The sequence below is a fragment of the Trichoderma atroviride genome, chromosome 2 (genome assembly GCF_020647795.1).
Source record: "Trichoderma atroviride chromosome 2, complete sequence".
Taxonomy (NCBI): Eukaryota; Fungi; Ascomycota; class Sordariomycetes; order Hypocreales; family Hypocreaceae; genus Trichoderma; species Trichoderma atroviride.
Window position 1 is genome coordinate 5,012,916 of NC_089401.1, and position 16,223 is coordinate 5,029,138.

The 16,223-nt window shown below is 37.6% G+C and overlaps 5 protein-coding genes across 5 annotated transcripts; 3 read left to right on the forward strand and 2 right to left on the reverse strand.

The window, feature by feature from the left end:
- Positions 1–40: 40 nt before the first annotated feature.
- Positions 41–421, forward strand: TrAtP1_004469 (uncharacterized protein; the record flags this gene model as incomplete). Its single annotated transcript, XM_066112314.1, has 1 exon — positions 41–421. The coding sequence occupies one exon, from the start codon at positions 41–43 to the stop codon at positions 419–421; it is 381 nt and encodes a 126-aa protein (XP_065968397.1).
- Positions 422–478: 57 nt separating this feature from the next.
- On the reverse strand, positions 479–1,113 carry TrAtP1_004470 (uncharacterized protein; the record flags this gene model as incomplete). The annotated part of the gene is made up of 2 exons (XM_066112315.1): positions 479–988; positions 1,048–1,113. The coding sequence occupies 2 exons, from the start codon at positions 1,111–1,113 to the stop codon at positions 479–481; spliced, it is 576 nt and encodes a 191-aa protein (XP_065968398.1).
- A 1,031-nt stretch (positions 1,114–2,144) lies between these two features.
- On the reverse strand, positions 2,145–3,113 carry TrAtP1_004471 (uncharacterized protein; the record flags this gene model as incomplete). The annotated part of the gene is made up of 1 exon (XM_066112316.1): positions 2,145–3,113. One exon carries the CDS (start codon positions 3,111–3,113, stop codon positions 2,145–2,147), a length of 969 nt encoding a protein of 322 aa, XP_065968399.1.
- A 1,932-nt stretch (positions 3,114–5,045) lies between these two features.
- Positions 5,046–6,786, forward strand: TrAtP1_004472 (uncharacterized protein). The gene is made up of 2 exons (XM_066112317.1): positions 5,046–6,025; positions 6,088–6,786. Exons 1-2 carry the CDS (start codon positions 5,061–5,063, stop codon positions 6,617–6,619), a joined length of 1,497 nt encoding a protein of 498 aa, XP_065968400.1. The 5' UTR covers positions 5,046–5,060; the 3' UTR covers positions 6,620–6,786.
- A 754-nt stretch (positions 6,787–7,540) lies between these two features.
- TrAtP1_004473 (uncharacterized protein) lies at positions 7,541–7,975 on the forward strand (the record flags this gene model as incomplete). The annotated part of the gene is made up of 1 exon (XM_014083984.1): positions 7,541–7,975. One exon carries the CDS (start codon positions 7,541–7,543, stop codon positions 7,973–7,975), a length of 435 nt encoding a protein of 144 aa, XP_013939459.1.
- Positions 7,976–16,223: the final 8,248 nt, after the last annotated feature.

Below are 16,223 nucleotides of genomic sequence, written 5' to 3' on the forward strand. Positions count from 1 at the left end.
CGAAGTGCTTGATGACGAGGCGACGGTGCTGCTGGAAGAGATGACGCCAGTGGATGACTGTCCAGGAGGAGTAGAGGAGCCGTTTGGAGGTGCAGTTGATGAAGCAGTGCGCGAAGTGCTGGCAGAGCTAGGAGGAACGCTTCCAGTGGAAGACTTGGAAACACTGCTGACTGTGCTGGAAGATGTCAACTGGCCACCTGGAGGAGTGGAAGACGTAGATGACTGTCCTGCTGGAGGAGCGGATGACTGTCCTCCCGGAGGCACAGAGCGGGTGGATGATTGTCCACCTGGGGGGGTGGAAGAACCATTCGGAGGAGCAGTTGACGAGGCAGTGCGAGAGGTAGTAGCAGAGCTAGGAGGAACGCTTCCAGTAGAAGACTTGGAAACACTGCTGGCGGTGCTAGAAGAGGTCAAGAACTGACCACCAGGAGGCCCAGAAGACGTCGACGATTGTCCTCCCGGAGGAGTGGAAGAGCGGCTACCAGTGGATGATTGGCCACCGGGAGGAGTGGAAGAACGAGAGCCAGTAGACGACTGTCCTCCAGCAGGAGGAGTAGAAGATCCAGCGGGGGGGGTTGCCCTTAGTAGACGAAGAAGCAGTACCAGAAGTGGTAGAAGCAGAAAGCGGAACAATGCTGCTGCTGCTGCTGCTCTTCGCGGTACTAACAGACGACGACGTCAGGAACTGGCCTCCTGGAGGTCCAGAGGTTGGGCTGCCAGGTCCACCGGGAGTGGAAGATTGACGGGCAGTGGGAGAACTGCTCTGGCCTCCAGCGGGAGGCGAATACGGCGGGGGGACAAAGGGATGAGAAGTCGTCGCCGTATTGGACGTTCCCGTAGTAGGAACAGTAACCTGAATCGTGGGAGTCACGTAGATGGTCGTCTCGTGAGTCACCGTCGTGGTGGTGGTGATGCTCAGAGTGGCACATGTAGTCTGCAGGAGACGCTTGTCAAACAGCCCCTTGGCCTGGTCAATGGCCTCTTCCACCTGTTCAAAGCCATGTTAGTTCTTGGTTCAAATCCTGACATGTAAGCTCAGTAACCGACCTGGTTTGCCTGAGCAGTCGCCACAGACAGCAGCCCAGTGGCCGCAGCAAGAGAGAGATAACGCATAACTATTAAGCCTTGCAAATTAAACACACAAAGATTCTGATTATAAAACAAAAGTAAACAACGAGAGCAAGTATAAACACCCAGTCAGATAACGACTGGTGAAAACAATTATATAAAGAGTGGACTGCCTTGGCAAGCGAGTTATCCTACCCAAGCGGTGGTTGGACTTGAGATCAAAAAAAATTCACAGAGAGGAACACGATCAGGTCCATCCTTTATAGAAATTCTGAGCCCCTGGATGGCAACAATTGATGACTCTGGAACCAAAAATAAGATTTCTGAGTGAGCCCTCTGGAAGCAGGGAGAGCTCGTCGGATGCGGGACCGCTGTCAATAGTCCACTCACCGTCTGCCGTGTGACGGCAGTAAAATTACACCAGCTGCAGGTGTCAAGGGAGCAAAGGGAGCCTTTTGTCGCCCTGCATATAGCCCCCAAGCTCAAAAAGTCAGTGATAATCAGGGAATTGTTGGCAGTCAGGGGGGCAGAATACACATATAACAGAGACTTCACATGTCAGGGCAACTTGAGATTTAACGAAACCAATTGATTCATAGTACCATCGTCCTGGATAGCAGTTTGTTTATGTCTGTCTGTCTGTGTCATAGCGTCGGTTCTGCCTCTGGCAGCTGTGCCGTGGGAAATGAGTCTTTCTGTTGTAAGACGTAGAATATGCAAAAGGGTATCCGGACCAGAGACACCTCATTTTAAACGCCCGCTGCGTCTCTGGTCACACAACGAATAAAAACAGGATTTGGCTGTGAAAACGAGAGAGCCATAAAAAAGGTGGATGCGAAAGCAAATCTGCACAAGTGTGTATGCGCCAATTTCCGAAATGACACATGCCCGTGTCCCGTGCGCCTGGAAAGTCGAGTGAAACAGGAAAATGAAAAAAAAAAAAAAAAAAGACGTTTCCGAACCCAAACATGAAAAGAAGAGAGAGGAAGAAAGGGATGAAAATTCTCAAGTCTGCGCACGCTCATATGCTGTATCGTTTCATAATTTCAAAACCGCCGCCACCAGGGCTGTCAATCTTAATCCTCCCAGATTGTTTCCAAGTCAATGTCGCCACGTCGTTCAGCACCGCATACGCTCCACCGCTTCCGCTTGTCTTTGGAGCCAAATGCCATTGTGCGACCGCGAGCCGGGAGATCCAGGCCCCGTCCTTTTGCATCGGATGGGTCTCCGGCATCCGATGCCTCAGCCGCGGCCTTTAGCTGGGCCTGTCGTTCCGCTTCAAGCGCCTCCTCCTCGGCGTCGGGAGAGTCAGGGATGGTTTCCAGGCTCGAAATACTGGGGCTGCGAGACCTCAACGATGTTGGCGTTGAGGGGACCGAGGAGAGCGTGCCGTAGCTACTAGAAAAGGGATCATACGCCTTGTACAGAGATGAGGAGCTGGAGGTTGGCGTGCTGGGCAGAGCCGGCAGGGAGCCGGTGCTCGACTGGGAATAATTTCGAATTGGCGACGACGTTCGACGTGCCCGAGTCAGGGTCCCATTCGTCGAGACACCCAGGACGGGAGAGCCGCTCCGGTCAGCGGGCAGCCGGTCGTGGTCGAGAACCGAGGTGCGCACGGGAGACGTCATGGGAAAGGCCTCGTCCACTGGCTTTCGCGGCGTGCGAACCCGGCTGGGGGACTGCGCCGGGCTGGCTGGGCGAAGCTGGGGAGAGAAGAGCAGGTGGCCGGAGCCAGAGACGCCGGGCATGGACTGCGTACGGCCCATGGGAGCGGCGCCAATGCTAGCAGCGGACCGCGAGCGCATGTGCGAGATGCCGGAGAGGGGAGACGTCGTCCGCGGGCGGTAGGGCAGGGCGACCATGGGCGTCCAGGCAAAGGCGTGGTTCGACGTCGGGCTTGGGTCGGTGCTGCGGCGCAGGTTCGGCGGTTTCCTGGCGATGTCCAGGTCGAAGGTGGAGAGCGAGTGCGGGCTGTTGACGCGGGCCTTGGGCGGCACGGCGCGAAACTCCTCCATGCGCTCGGTCTCGGGGACGGGCTCCATCATGATGGCCTGTCGAGGGCATGCGGGAAGCCTGCGAGAAGCCTGCGAGATGGCGGGTGGCCGGTGAAGCAGCCCTGCGCGAGCGCCTGGGGCGAGTCTTTGTTGGTTGAGATGCGGCAGCAGCTGATGCGAGCGGACGCTGCATGCGGCACAGGAGGATGCTGTTGGGTCTGTCGACGCAAGTGTTTGCTGCCTTGGGTTGGGGGAGCAGCGAGATATAAAGATCCAACCGGACGGTGGAGAGAAGTGCGGTATCAGGTAGGTGGATATGGAGACGAAGCAGCCCGGCTGGAGCAGCGCCGGCGGCTAGCTGAGCGACACGGCTGGGCTGGGCTGATACAGAGGAGCAGGGGCGACGTCGCTTGTCGACGTTGTGTCGACGGTCTGTCGTTAACAGCGCCCCGGTCGCAGTCGAGGGCTGGAGTTGCGGTTGAAGCTGAGGTTGCAGAAGCAGAGTTCGCAGCGGAGCCACGCCGTGTGCCTTTAAACAGGAACCACCGACATTCCTGTCTCCTGAGACGACCTGCTAGGGTGTAAACACCGGCAGCCGGCCGAAAAAAACGCAGGCCGAGAGAACCGGGGTGATGGCGAGCACAGCGGCGATGGAGCCTCCGAGTGCGGTCAAGACCAGCGGCGGGAAATATGAGCGAAAGATTGACGCCCCTCAGGCAAAGAAAGGGTCTTTTGCTTGGGGGAGATGACTGCAAATCCGTGCAGGTGAAGACTAATAGCGCGGAGAAGGCGCTGCAGTTCGCGCGCTTAGCACGGGTACATCGCCGGTGCATGTGCAAGCGCGTATTTGGGATGTACTGCGCCGCCGTGCATGACTCGCTCTACTGGCAGCAGCAATATATTGTCTTGTCTACCTATGGGTGCTAAAAGGCCTAGAAAGTCTCTGGAAAACGCCACGCTCATGGCAGAGAAGAATAGACCAGAGAGTGACTGAGTAATAGCCTGCTAAACTAGCATGCACGGAACTTGAACCTACTCGTGCAGTTAATGACAACGCATTTCATGGATTGACAAATTCATCCATAAGGCGCATGGCAATACAAATAACAACAACTAATAACAAAACAACTCATAAAACAAAGAATTTTTACATTGCCACTATGGATCGCCGTCGCGGGCTGTCCGGCGCACCTCGCCATGCATGCCATTTTCAAGTGTCCTAGATTACTCAGCTGTGGCCATACTACAGCATGTTTGTTCTTCGAAAGGCGTTAGACAACTGGCATCAAGCCTTTCTAGTGATGGAGGCGCGCCTTTCTCCAAAAAAAATTTTTTATCAGATGGCCATGTCAAAAAAAAAAATTGTAAAAAGGAGAAACAGGTCGACATTGTCTTTTCTCACCGTTGCCGGAAACGGAGATATCTTGCATGCATCTTTTGTAGGGAGCAAATGACTCGTCTCGTGCAGCGCTGCTAGCTCTTTTTGCGGTATCCCGTGAATCGCCTCAGCACTCAGCACTTACTGGATACAGAACATATAGCAGAGTGGACATTGTAGAATTTTTATCTAGATTCCTCTGCCGTTTTGTTTTTTGGTACATACAATAAATCGCATTTATTATTCAAAGCATAAGTGCATTCACATCCATTTCAGGCAATATCAAGCAGCTAGGTTGTTGGTAGGATCTATTATATACCCGGATTCGAGATTGGATTACATGTAGGAACAAAGAATGCAGCCCCAGCAGCGAATTAATCCGGTCCACATTCATTCATGAGCAAGCTGTGCAAATCATTACCCAGAGCTTATCAAATTTTACAAAAGCCCCGTGAATTGCTGCAGATCAACAAAGACCAGTCAAGTTCTAGATTTCAATCACATGGTACCCTGGAGGAGCCACAAAAAAGTCCCTGTGACGCGACTCTGCCCCCCACCCCTACTAGGCCAGCCTTACTCCAGCCTTTTCAGTGCTCAGCCTCGTCTCCAGAACCTCAACAATGAGCTCCCCCGACGAGCTGGCGAGAGACACGCCGCCGCCCTACAAACGGCGAAGAACCGGCGACACGCCATCGTCAGGCTCTAGCTCTCCCGATGTGCTGGCCGGGAATCCAGACGACTTTCTGCCGCCCAGGCGATTGTCGCAGCGCCGCGCAGGCCTGAGCAAAAGTCCAACCAAAACGCCAAAATATCTCGACGACTTCTCTCGCTCACAGTCGCTTTCGCGGCCCCTCTCAGAATCTGTCCGTCGATCGCGATCAGCTTCCAGCTCCGAGTCAAGAACGCGCTCACAAACACCCGTGCGCTCATCACCGTCTCCAACAAGATCCCCTCGCTCTCGACCGCGCTCGCAGTCCCCCACGTCCTCAAACCAATCAAGATCAGACTCCTTTTCTCCAGAACCGCAACAGCCCACTCCCACGCCTCCACGAGAGCCGCTCAAGCCCAATTACAAAGCTCGGCTAGCCCTCCATGGACACGCCAAAGCAGTCTCGCAAGTGCGCATCTCGCCAAATGGCCGCTTCATCGCCTCTGCCTCTGCCGACGCGACGGTCAAAATCTGGGATGCCGCCACGGGAGCGCATATGGACACATTGGTTGGCCACATGGCTGGCGTGAGCTGCGTGGCGTGGACGCCAGACAGCAACACGCTTGCAAGTGGCTCGGACGACAAGGCGATCCGGCTCTGGGATCGAGTGACGGGTCGGCCCAAGACGACGGCGCGGAAATCTGCAGGCCAAGAGATGGCGCCGCTGAGAGGACATCACAATTACATTCACTGCTTGGCTTTTTCGCCAAAGGGCAATATCCTTGCCAGCGGATCCTACGACGAGGCCGTTTTTCTGTGGGACGTACGCGCAGGACGATTAATGAGGAGTCTTCCTGCCCACAGCGACCCGGTTGCAGGTATCGACTTTTGCTGTGATGGTACTTTGGTTGTGAGCTGCTCCACAGATGGACTGATGTAAGTTTTGCGCATCAAACAACTCGTGACATTCCTTTCTCGGCTTGCTAATCCTTGTCTAGCCGTGTATGGGACACCTCGACCGGCCAATGCTTGCGAACTCTTGTCCACGAGGACAATCCCGCCGTGAGCAACGTATGCTTCTCGCCCAACGGCCGCTTCGTCCTCGCCTTCAATCTCGATAACTGCATCCGCCTATGGGACTACGTTTCTGGAAGCGTCAAAAAGACCTATCAAGGCCATCGCAATGAGAAATTCTCCATCGGCGGCTGTTTTGCCATCCTCAACGGCGAAGCATTCGTTGCCTCTGCCAGCGAAGATGGAGATGTCATACTCTGGGACGTCAAGAACAAGGAGGTCCTCCAAAGAGTGCAGGGTCACAAGGGGGTGTGCTTCTGGGTGGACGTCCACGGTGAGACGATGGTGACTGCAGGACAGGATGGATCAATTAGGGTTTATCGGCATATCGGGCTCTCTGAGGAAGTGAACGGGAATGGTGTGAGGAGTCACTCAAAGACCCCGAATCAGGGGATGCTTCAGGGAGAGCTGCCAATTCGACAAGAAGATGCTAGGCTGGAAGAGGCTTTGAGTTGATAGAGGCGCACTGGAGCGATATTGCTATGGAATCCTACTTTCCTGGGTTGGTGTCTATTATTTACTTTAGAAGGCGTTATTTATTGCTAAGCTGCCGTGGACCATTGATACAATTATAGCAGAGGACTTAACAGCGGTAGAGTGACTACCGATCAGCTGTGTGTAGACGAACTAAAATGCGTTTTCATGATCCAAGCTTGTAGTCTGGTCAGTGATTTTTTTCATTATTGTAGACAATCTCTTTTCCACGGCACCTGTAACAATTAGGACGTGTCGTCGTAATGGAGTATTTGCCCTAGGCGAGGAAATGTGAACACCAGATGCAGTTTAGAAACCCCCCCAACTTTGAGATTCATTTTAAAGCATATTTATTGTTATTATCATGACTATGCGTTTAGTAATAGGTGGAAAACACTATCAATGACTTATCTGCTCTATTATACCTATTGCTTATACTGCATTTACTAGTCTGCCTGTCTGTTTACGTCGAGAGTATGATAGTGTTCTATGGAGAAAAGAGAGCGTCTGCTTCCTGTTCTATTCCCAGCTAGATGTTTCATCCATAGTCGGCATGACACAACCGTCTTTTGCCTTAAACAGTGCAACGTAGTCGACACGATGACAGCGCACTTTGTGCGGAGTAGATGCGGCATGACCGACGATAAGACAGGCACATCCAAGTCCTCGAGCAATTTCTTGCTATGAGATTGGGGTAATCGACGCTCCTCCATAAAAGTACCTATACCCAACGTTTTAAATAATTTGTACCAACGAAGGCGTCGGTTACATGGCACTATAGCCTGTTTCCCTCCCACCACCATCACTCACTGCCTTGCAGCATGTATATCTATTGCCACCATTCTCTTTCTGCCACGCCATACCTTTCATGCAATGCATGCAGTAGTCAACATCCATTTTCCAATGGAGGATACCGAATGGACCGCATCGGGGCACCCTTTGAATTCGTTTTATGACGCCTTTCGGTTCCGTTTGGGGGATCATTCTACAATTGACATCTTGCCACGATCTGCACTCTGGCGAAGAGGCGCAACTGACGGACCAATCGACGATCGCTGGAATCATCTTCAGCTTGGGCAGGACGAAAGGTCTGGCCAAGTATCCATTTACGAGACTCGAAGGGAATGGCTCTGTTCGTGGAGCCAGCGCAGCTGTTATGGTAAACGACTCACTTTCCCCTCCCAATTTCACTTTGGAGGTTCAAATGCCTATGACCAGTGTTACGAAGGTTGGGACGATGCGACCCAACATGCAGCAAGCCCAGAGGGCACGTCTCTAAATACACCACTGAGGCTGCACCGCGCGGAGCCTCAAACTGAAGGCAATATCAGAGCCTGATGCACTTCAGAGCCTGATGCATTTCCCACAAGGTAGTATTACAGCCTGATCTTCACCGAGTGGGGCAGAATGTGACGAACCGTACACTAGATAGTTAGTATAGGGTAGATTCCCAAGGGATAAACCTAGTAAATGATTTTGGGTTTATGTTAGCAGAGCGGTTAGGAAACTTAATAGGTAATATAGGCAATAGTAAATAATATTACTAAATAGTGGAAGTGCAGAGCGTATTATAATCTTAATTTTATATTAATAATTAGCTATTTAAGTTATTTAAATAAGTGTAAAAAAGTAAACTTATATACTTAGTTAGTTCTAGGCTTATAAGGCTTATAAGATAAGTTGTATAAGTTATAGCTTATTAAGCTTGTTTATTAAGTTAAACAAGTTAGACCTAATTAGTTAATTAGTCCTTAGTTAATCTAGTGGATCCTGGCAGGTTAGCCTATAGTTGTAACTATAAGGGTTAGGTTATAATATAATATCCCCCTCCTATTAATCTTATCCTTAAGACCTAACTGTTTTAGGTATAAGTAATTTACTTCCTTTCTAGTAAGTTCTTTTTTTTATTTTCTTATAAAGTACTTATTTTTTTACTAATTCTTATTATATTAGTTTATTTAAAGCTAAGATTTAAAAAGCAGGAGATATATAAGAATTTATTTTTATTAGTTTTATCTTATTTAATTAAAATAAATAAATACTTTACTTATAAATCTTCTAGATTTAATTATTTCTTTATTAAGGGTGAATTATCCTATTGTTCTACTTATGTTAAGGGTTAGAAGTCTTTTTATAACATAAAGCAATTATTTACTACTTAGTTCTAAAAAGTTACTCTTTAATATATCTATTTAGAAAAGGCTATTAAAGCTATAGAAAAGGAGTATAAATTAAAGTTAGAGTATCTTTAAAAAACTAGTAAAAAGGTTAAATGCCTTTGTAAGTAAAAGAAGTTATAGTATTAAAAGATAGTTTATGCTATTAATTAAGGTCTTAATAATTTAGATAAGTTGGATAAGGTTAAGTAGGAGGAGTTAAAGGCTGCTTATTAAGCTGCCCTACTAGCACCTAATTCTAAGGCCGGCTTATCTTAGTCTATTAATACTATTAATTAGTCTAAGTTTAAACTAGACCTATTGTTATTTCCACCCTTAAAGACTAATGAAATTCCTATAGGATTATTTAGGTATTCCTCTTAAGTTCTTACTTTAGAACTTAAGAGTTCTTATTATTATTATATCCTTTTTATTTAGTAAGGTACTTTTTTTCTTTTATTATTTTATTTATTTATATATAAGTTAGTTTTTTAATTTTATATTCTTCCTTAATGTCTTAGATAATAATTTTATTTATAATTAGTTTACTTATCTTTTTATTTACTAGTGCTTTTTTAAGTAGTAATATATGAAAGATAGCTATTTTAAGCTATATGTTATTAGGTAAGTTTAATTTATAGTTAACTTTACTAATTTTCTTTAAGATTCTAAAAGGTTTAAGTTTTTTAAAGTTTAATTTATTACTTGGCTTATTTATTTTAATATTTAGTAATTTTTTATTATGTAAGTGTTATAGTAGGTAAACTATATTTCCCTTTTAAAGGGTTAGTCCCTTAATCCTTATGCAGTTTATATATTTTTTTAAGTGTTATTTAAAGAATTTAAGTTAAACTTTAAGTTTTTCTTATAATTAGATTATATCTTTTATAAAAATATATATATTATTTATATTTAGTTTATTATAGGGTAGTTTATAGGCTTTTAGTATAAACCTATAGTTAGTATAAAATAGTATAACTCTTGTGGTTTTTATTATAAAGCTATTATATTATATTTATGCAACTAGTAGTATCTTAACCTAGTTATTTTACTAGAGATTAATATAATATTATAAGTATACTTTAATAACTTAGTTTATTTATTTTATTTATTTATTTATTTATGGGTAAAATACTATACTTAACTTATAATAAGTTTTAAGTTTAGCTATTAGTTTTTATTAAAATTTAAATATAAAGGTGCTTTTTTTATTTAATATAATTTCTTTTAGTATTTTATATTTAGTAAATATATATTTTATATAAAGATATATTAAGTTTTTAATATTATGTGCCTTCTTATATGGTAGAAAATATGCTTATTTAAAGAGTTTATTTATAATAATAAAGATACTATTAAAGTGCTTTTTTATTAATAGATCTTTTAACTTAGGCAAGTTAGTAATATAATTAAATATAATAGTATGCTAATTCCTTTCTAGAACTAGGATTAGTTATAATATTCTATATAGCTAATGCCTTTTATTTTTTATTTTCTTATATATATTATATTTCTTAATAACTTCTAAGATTTTATTTTTTATCCCTAGGAATTTATAATAGTATATTATATAGTTTTATATTATTTTAATACTATAGTATACTACTATAATTATACTATAATATAAATCTTGGATTACTTTTAATTGCAATTTTAGCAGTACTTAGATTTTCCCTTCCTATTTTAGTAAGCCTTTTTTAATAGTTGCTTCTTTTAGGAGTTTATCTAGTTCTATATTTAATATATATTCTTTTATTTTATTAAGGATAGGGTTATATTCTTTTATAATAAATAAAGTGTTAATTTATATTTATTTATAGTTACTATTACTATTTTTTCTTAGTACTTAGGCTTTAATTTCTAGAATTTCTTTAAAATATTCTTCTTTTTTACTTAATGCATTTACTTATTTATTAGCAGTGCTATTAATATAGGCAAGTTTATAGTTAAAGTCTAAGAGTGTCTTAAGATATTATATTTATTATATAAAGAGTTTTTATATTTAGGTGAAGTATATAATATTATAGTAATCTATGTGTATTTTAATTTTATATTTACTTTTTAAATAGTAGTATTTTTATTCTTTAAATACTTTAAGAATTACTATAAATTTTTTATTATAGATAAGATATCTTAATTCTAGTTTATATAGTTTTTAAGAGAAGAATGCTATTAAATGATTTTTCCTATTTTTATTTTTTTAAATTAATACTCCTTTAATAGTAAAGTCTAATAAATTAGTTTTAATTTTTAATAGTTTATTAGGATTATATATAATAAGTATAGGTTTACTAAAAAGTGTATTTTTAAATTATTTAAATATTACTTTTATTTCTAGTTTATATGTGAGTTTTTTATTTTTTAGTTTCTTCTTGCCTTTTTTATCTTCTTTAAGTTAAGTAATATTAATAAGTAGCTTAGTAATCTTACTATAGTTTCTAATAAATTATTAATAGTAATTTGCTAAACTTAAGAAGCTTTATATTCCTTTTTTTATTTCTGGAAATTCCTAGTCTTAAATTACTTTAAGCTTATTAGGGTTTATTTAGACTTATCTTAGTAAAATTAAATATCTTAGGAATTTAACTTCCTAAATATGGAAATAGTATTTTTCTAGTTCCACTAAGAGATTAGCGTTTTATAGTATTTATAATACCTTATAAATATATTTCTTGTGTTTTTTAAGGGTTTTTAAAAAAATAAGAATATTATTAAGGTATATAATTATAAAGTTATTAATATATACTTATAGCATATAGTTAATTATTTATTAAAATATTGCAGATGCATTAGTTAACTTAAATAGTATTACTAAGCATTTAAATAATCTATAGTATATTTTAAATACTATTTTTTATTTATCCCTTTTACAGATATAAATTAGGTTATACACTCCCTTAAGATCTAAGGCAATAAACTAATTTGCATTAGTTAAATAGTTTTAAATTTCTATAATTAATAGTAATAGGGTTTAATTTTTAATAGTAATCTTATTTAGCTATTAGTAATTAATAACTAGTTTAAGTTTCCTATTTTTCTTTAGTATAAATATAATAGGGTATTTAGCTTATAAGGTAAATAGTTTAATATATTTTTTTTCTAATTATTCTTATAGCTATTTTTAAAGTATTTTAAGTTTTACTTTACTAAGATTATAAATTAAAAAGAACTTTATTATTTTCCTATTTATAAGATTTATATAGTAATCTTATTATAAGTAAAGTAGTTGTATTATTTCTAGTGTTAAATTAAATAATTTCTTATATTTCCTTTAGTATTATTAAGGTGCTTTTTAAAGAATATCTTTTAGTTCTTTATTTTTCTCTTTTTCTTTTACTTTTAATAATGCTTTATCTAGAGCTTATAATTTTATTTTAATATATATAATAACTTAGTTAATATATACTTATTCTTTTTTAACTTTTTTATAGTTATATTATAGTAATACTAGTGATTTTTTTATATTAAATCTAACCTTTCTCTTAGGTTTTATTCTTTCTTCTGTTTTTTTTGACTTTTTTTAATTTTATTGCATATAAGATTTTATTTTTAGGTCTATAGGTGTATCTTTGCCTTCCTTGCCCTTTTTATAGCTTAATTACAGCTCCTAGGTAATATCTTCTTCCTAAAGTATTTATTTTATTTTCTAGTTAATTAGTAGGTTACCTTATTTTAACTATAGGTGTTTAAGTAAAATATTATAGTTATAAAGAGGTATAATATTAAACTTAATAGTCTTAGTATAACTAGTAATTATAATTAAAAGATAATTAGTCTTATAATTAATTATTATCTTAGCATAAGGTATAGTAATACTAGATATATATATAGGTTATTTTTTCTTAGTGTATAATAGTTTAAGTAGTTTTATTATTTAAGGAGTAATAAGGTTATAATCTGCATTACTATTTATATAAGTTATTACTAGATGTTAGTTAATATACCCTTTAATTAATAATTTCTTATTATTATATTTAATTAAGTTAATTTAAATGCTGTTTAAATAGGTTTAGTCCTAGGTAATAGTTTAGTATTTTATATATTATTAGCATTTTAACTTTTAGTTTTATTTTTGGATTATATAGTAGTATTTTTTAATAAGTCTTTTATATCCTTCTTGGGTTTTATAGTAACTTTCTAAGTTATAACCTTTTAACCTTAGCTTTCTTATTACTTGGTAGTATTATTATTATTTTATTATATGTTTTTTATAATATTATTTTTTATAATTTAAAAAGTGGGTTTTTTAATATTTAGTAGGTTAATAATATATTTATAAGTTATTATACTATTTATTAATTTTATTATATATATATAATTTATAGTATAACTTATTATAGTATTTATAATTCTTTTTCTTATATTTTTTATTAAATTTATATTCTTTTATAAATTTAGTCCTTAATAGGGTATAAGATTATAGTAAGATAATATAGTTATATGTGTTAGAAATGTTAATTTTAGTAAATATTAGGAGGTTTATTTATACTAGGGGGTATTCCTTTAGGTATTAGTGTTATTTTTCCTATTGTTTATGTTCCTTGACTAGTGTGTTAAGGATCTTGTTGTAACTATAGTTTAAGTCCTATAAGCTATAAGTTAGGCATCCCTTATAATTATAGTTATAGTCTATAGTGCTATAAAGCTTATATTTATAAATATAGGGATTTATAATATACTTTCCCTTTTAGTAAGGTTTATAGTTTTTGCATTTTAGGTTATAAAGGAGTGTGTTCCTTTTATAATTAGGGCTTATTAGATTATATAAGTGGCATAGGAGTTTACCTTTAAAGTCTTTATGCATATATCTCTAGCATCCTGGGGCATATTACTAGGCTATAATACTATATTAGCTATATTCTTTATTTAAGTTTAATCTACTGTTTTTATTTTTCTTATAGTTTTTATATATATGATTAATATCTTATAAGCTATAAGATATATATTTATAAAGTGCATAAGTAAAATAGGGTTTTATTAAGCTATAGTCTTTATATTTTAGTTTCTTATAAAAGTTAAGGGTATTAATTATTATAGTCTTATAAGTTTTTTTAGCTTATGGCTTCTTTAGGTAGTATTTAGATTCTTTTTTTACTGCTTTTATATATAAGATATAAATTATTATAGTAAGTTATTTAGCTAAGGTGGTTATAGGGTACTTTTATAATAGTGTTTACTTAAACCCTATTTTTAGTAGTCTTAGGTTTCTTTTTATTTTTCTTAATATAGTAATAGCTTTTATTATAGCCCTTTTTACTATAGAATATATAGGTTATCTTAGATTAGTAATTTACTTTCTTATAGCCTTTCTTGCTGTAAGTGTTATAGGTTCTATTAAACTTCCTATGGTTTAAGGTATTAATATCTATTCTTCTTAGTTAAGTTCTATTATCTTTAGTAATATAGTCTTTTTATTTTTTCCCTTAGTTAGCCTATGGTTAATGTCTAGTAGTCTAGCTATTTTTCTTATCCTTTTATTCCTGCTTTTATTCCTATTATTAATTATTAATTATAATAGCTTCTTAGGTAAATATAGTAAATATGGTTTTTTATTAATTAGTTTTATAGATTTTATTTTTAACTTTTAACTTTAGATTATAGTAGTATATTTCCTTTTTTAATTCCTTAGTTTAATTAACCTTACTAAGTAGTTAAATAAAGGTTAAAGTATATTTATAATATAGTTCTTTTTATTTAAGGTTTTAAAGTTTCTTTTCCGCTTCTTAAGCTTTATTAGTAATTTTAAAGGATTTTTTTAGTTGTTCTTTAAGGTTTTTATAACCCTTAAAGACTTCCTTTATAAATTTACTTTACTAAGCTGGATTATTTTTTTTATTTTTAAAGAGTGTCTTAAACTAATTAGCTGCTATATTTTTAGTATGTATTCCTATATATTAGATTCTTTTTTTTAAATTATCTTCTAGGAATATCTTTAAATAATAATACTTAAAGTAGGTTTATAATTTATTAAGGAACTAGCAGAGTTTAGTAGTGTTTTTATTAAACTTCTTTAGTTATTTAATTTTTAAAACTTTTTCTAGTTTTAGTTTATTATTTATAGGGATAACTAGTGCTACTATAGGTGCTATAATAAGTGCTACCTAGGGAGCTACCTTTAGTGGGTTGCTAAGTTGTTATTATAGGTTATTAATAGTTTATTAATCCGCTTACTATTATATATATAAGTCTTAGATTATATATTTTATATTTTTTATATAAGTTCTAGCGCTTTATTCTTATTGCTTATGTTATTTATATTCTTATTTAAGAGCTTTTATTAAAACATTTTACTAATTATAAGCTATTTTTGCTAATATGTTTTTAAATTTAATAATATTATTTAACTAGTAATTACTTAAAGCTTAGCTTTTGTAATTAGTGTTATATTTAGGGATGTTAAAGGTTAGTATTTATATCCTTTTTTCTATATTGCCTATAAGGTTTAGTAACTGTTTAAACAAGAGTTGTTAATATATAATAAATTATATACTAGATAGTTAGTATAGGGTAGATTCCTAAGGGATAAACCTAGTAAATAATTCTAGGTTTATATTAATAAAGTGGTTAGGAAACTTAATAGGTAATGTAAGTAATAGTAAATAATATTACTAGATAGTGGAAGTGTAGAGCGTGTTGTAATCTTAATTTTATGTTAATAACTAGCTATTTAAGTTATTTAAATAAGTGTAGAGAAGTAAACTTATATACCTAGTTAGTTCTAGGCTTATAAGGCTTGTGAGATAAGTTGTATAAGTTATGGCTTGTTAAGCTTATTTATTAAGTTAAATAAGTTAGACCTAATTGGTTAATTGGTCCTTAGTTGATCCGGTGGATCCTGGCGGGTTGGCCTATGGTCGCGACCATAAGGGTTGGGTTGTGACATAGAACAACATGCAGTATTTACTTTGCTGCACATGCTTCGTCGGTATGTACGTGAGCTCTTGTGAATACAGAATTGGCGCTTTGGTGGCGATCTGTCGGGCACCTTTGAACAGGTATAAAAACTCTTGACTTCTCCTTCACTACCCAGGCACGCAATCTCGATACTGCATACAAAATAATTCATTTTTGTTAATAGCGCGCCCAGGATCTCTCACCATGGATTGGTTGCTCAGCTTGTCGGGAAGAAGAGATTGTAAGTGTGAATCTTCTAAGAGACCATTTAATGCGACATCCCTGTTTTACGCCGGGGGCTTTGCTTTCTAATAATGCTCATCCACTAATCAGACCCTCCCCTAGCATTCAAAACGGTGCAATATGAAGAAGGAGATAGCATTAGTACTCTTTGCCACCGTCTCCAAAGAAGTTATCCCTTTTTGAAGCGCCTGACAATCCCGGGAGATATTTCTCCATCTGTATTTTCAAACCTCTTGTCGGAATACCAAAACGTCCCATTTACAGGCATAGATGATGTGGACGGTAGGGTATAC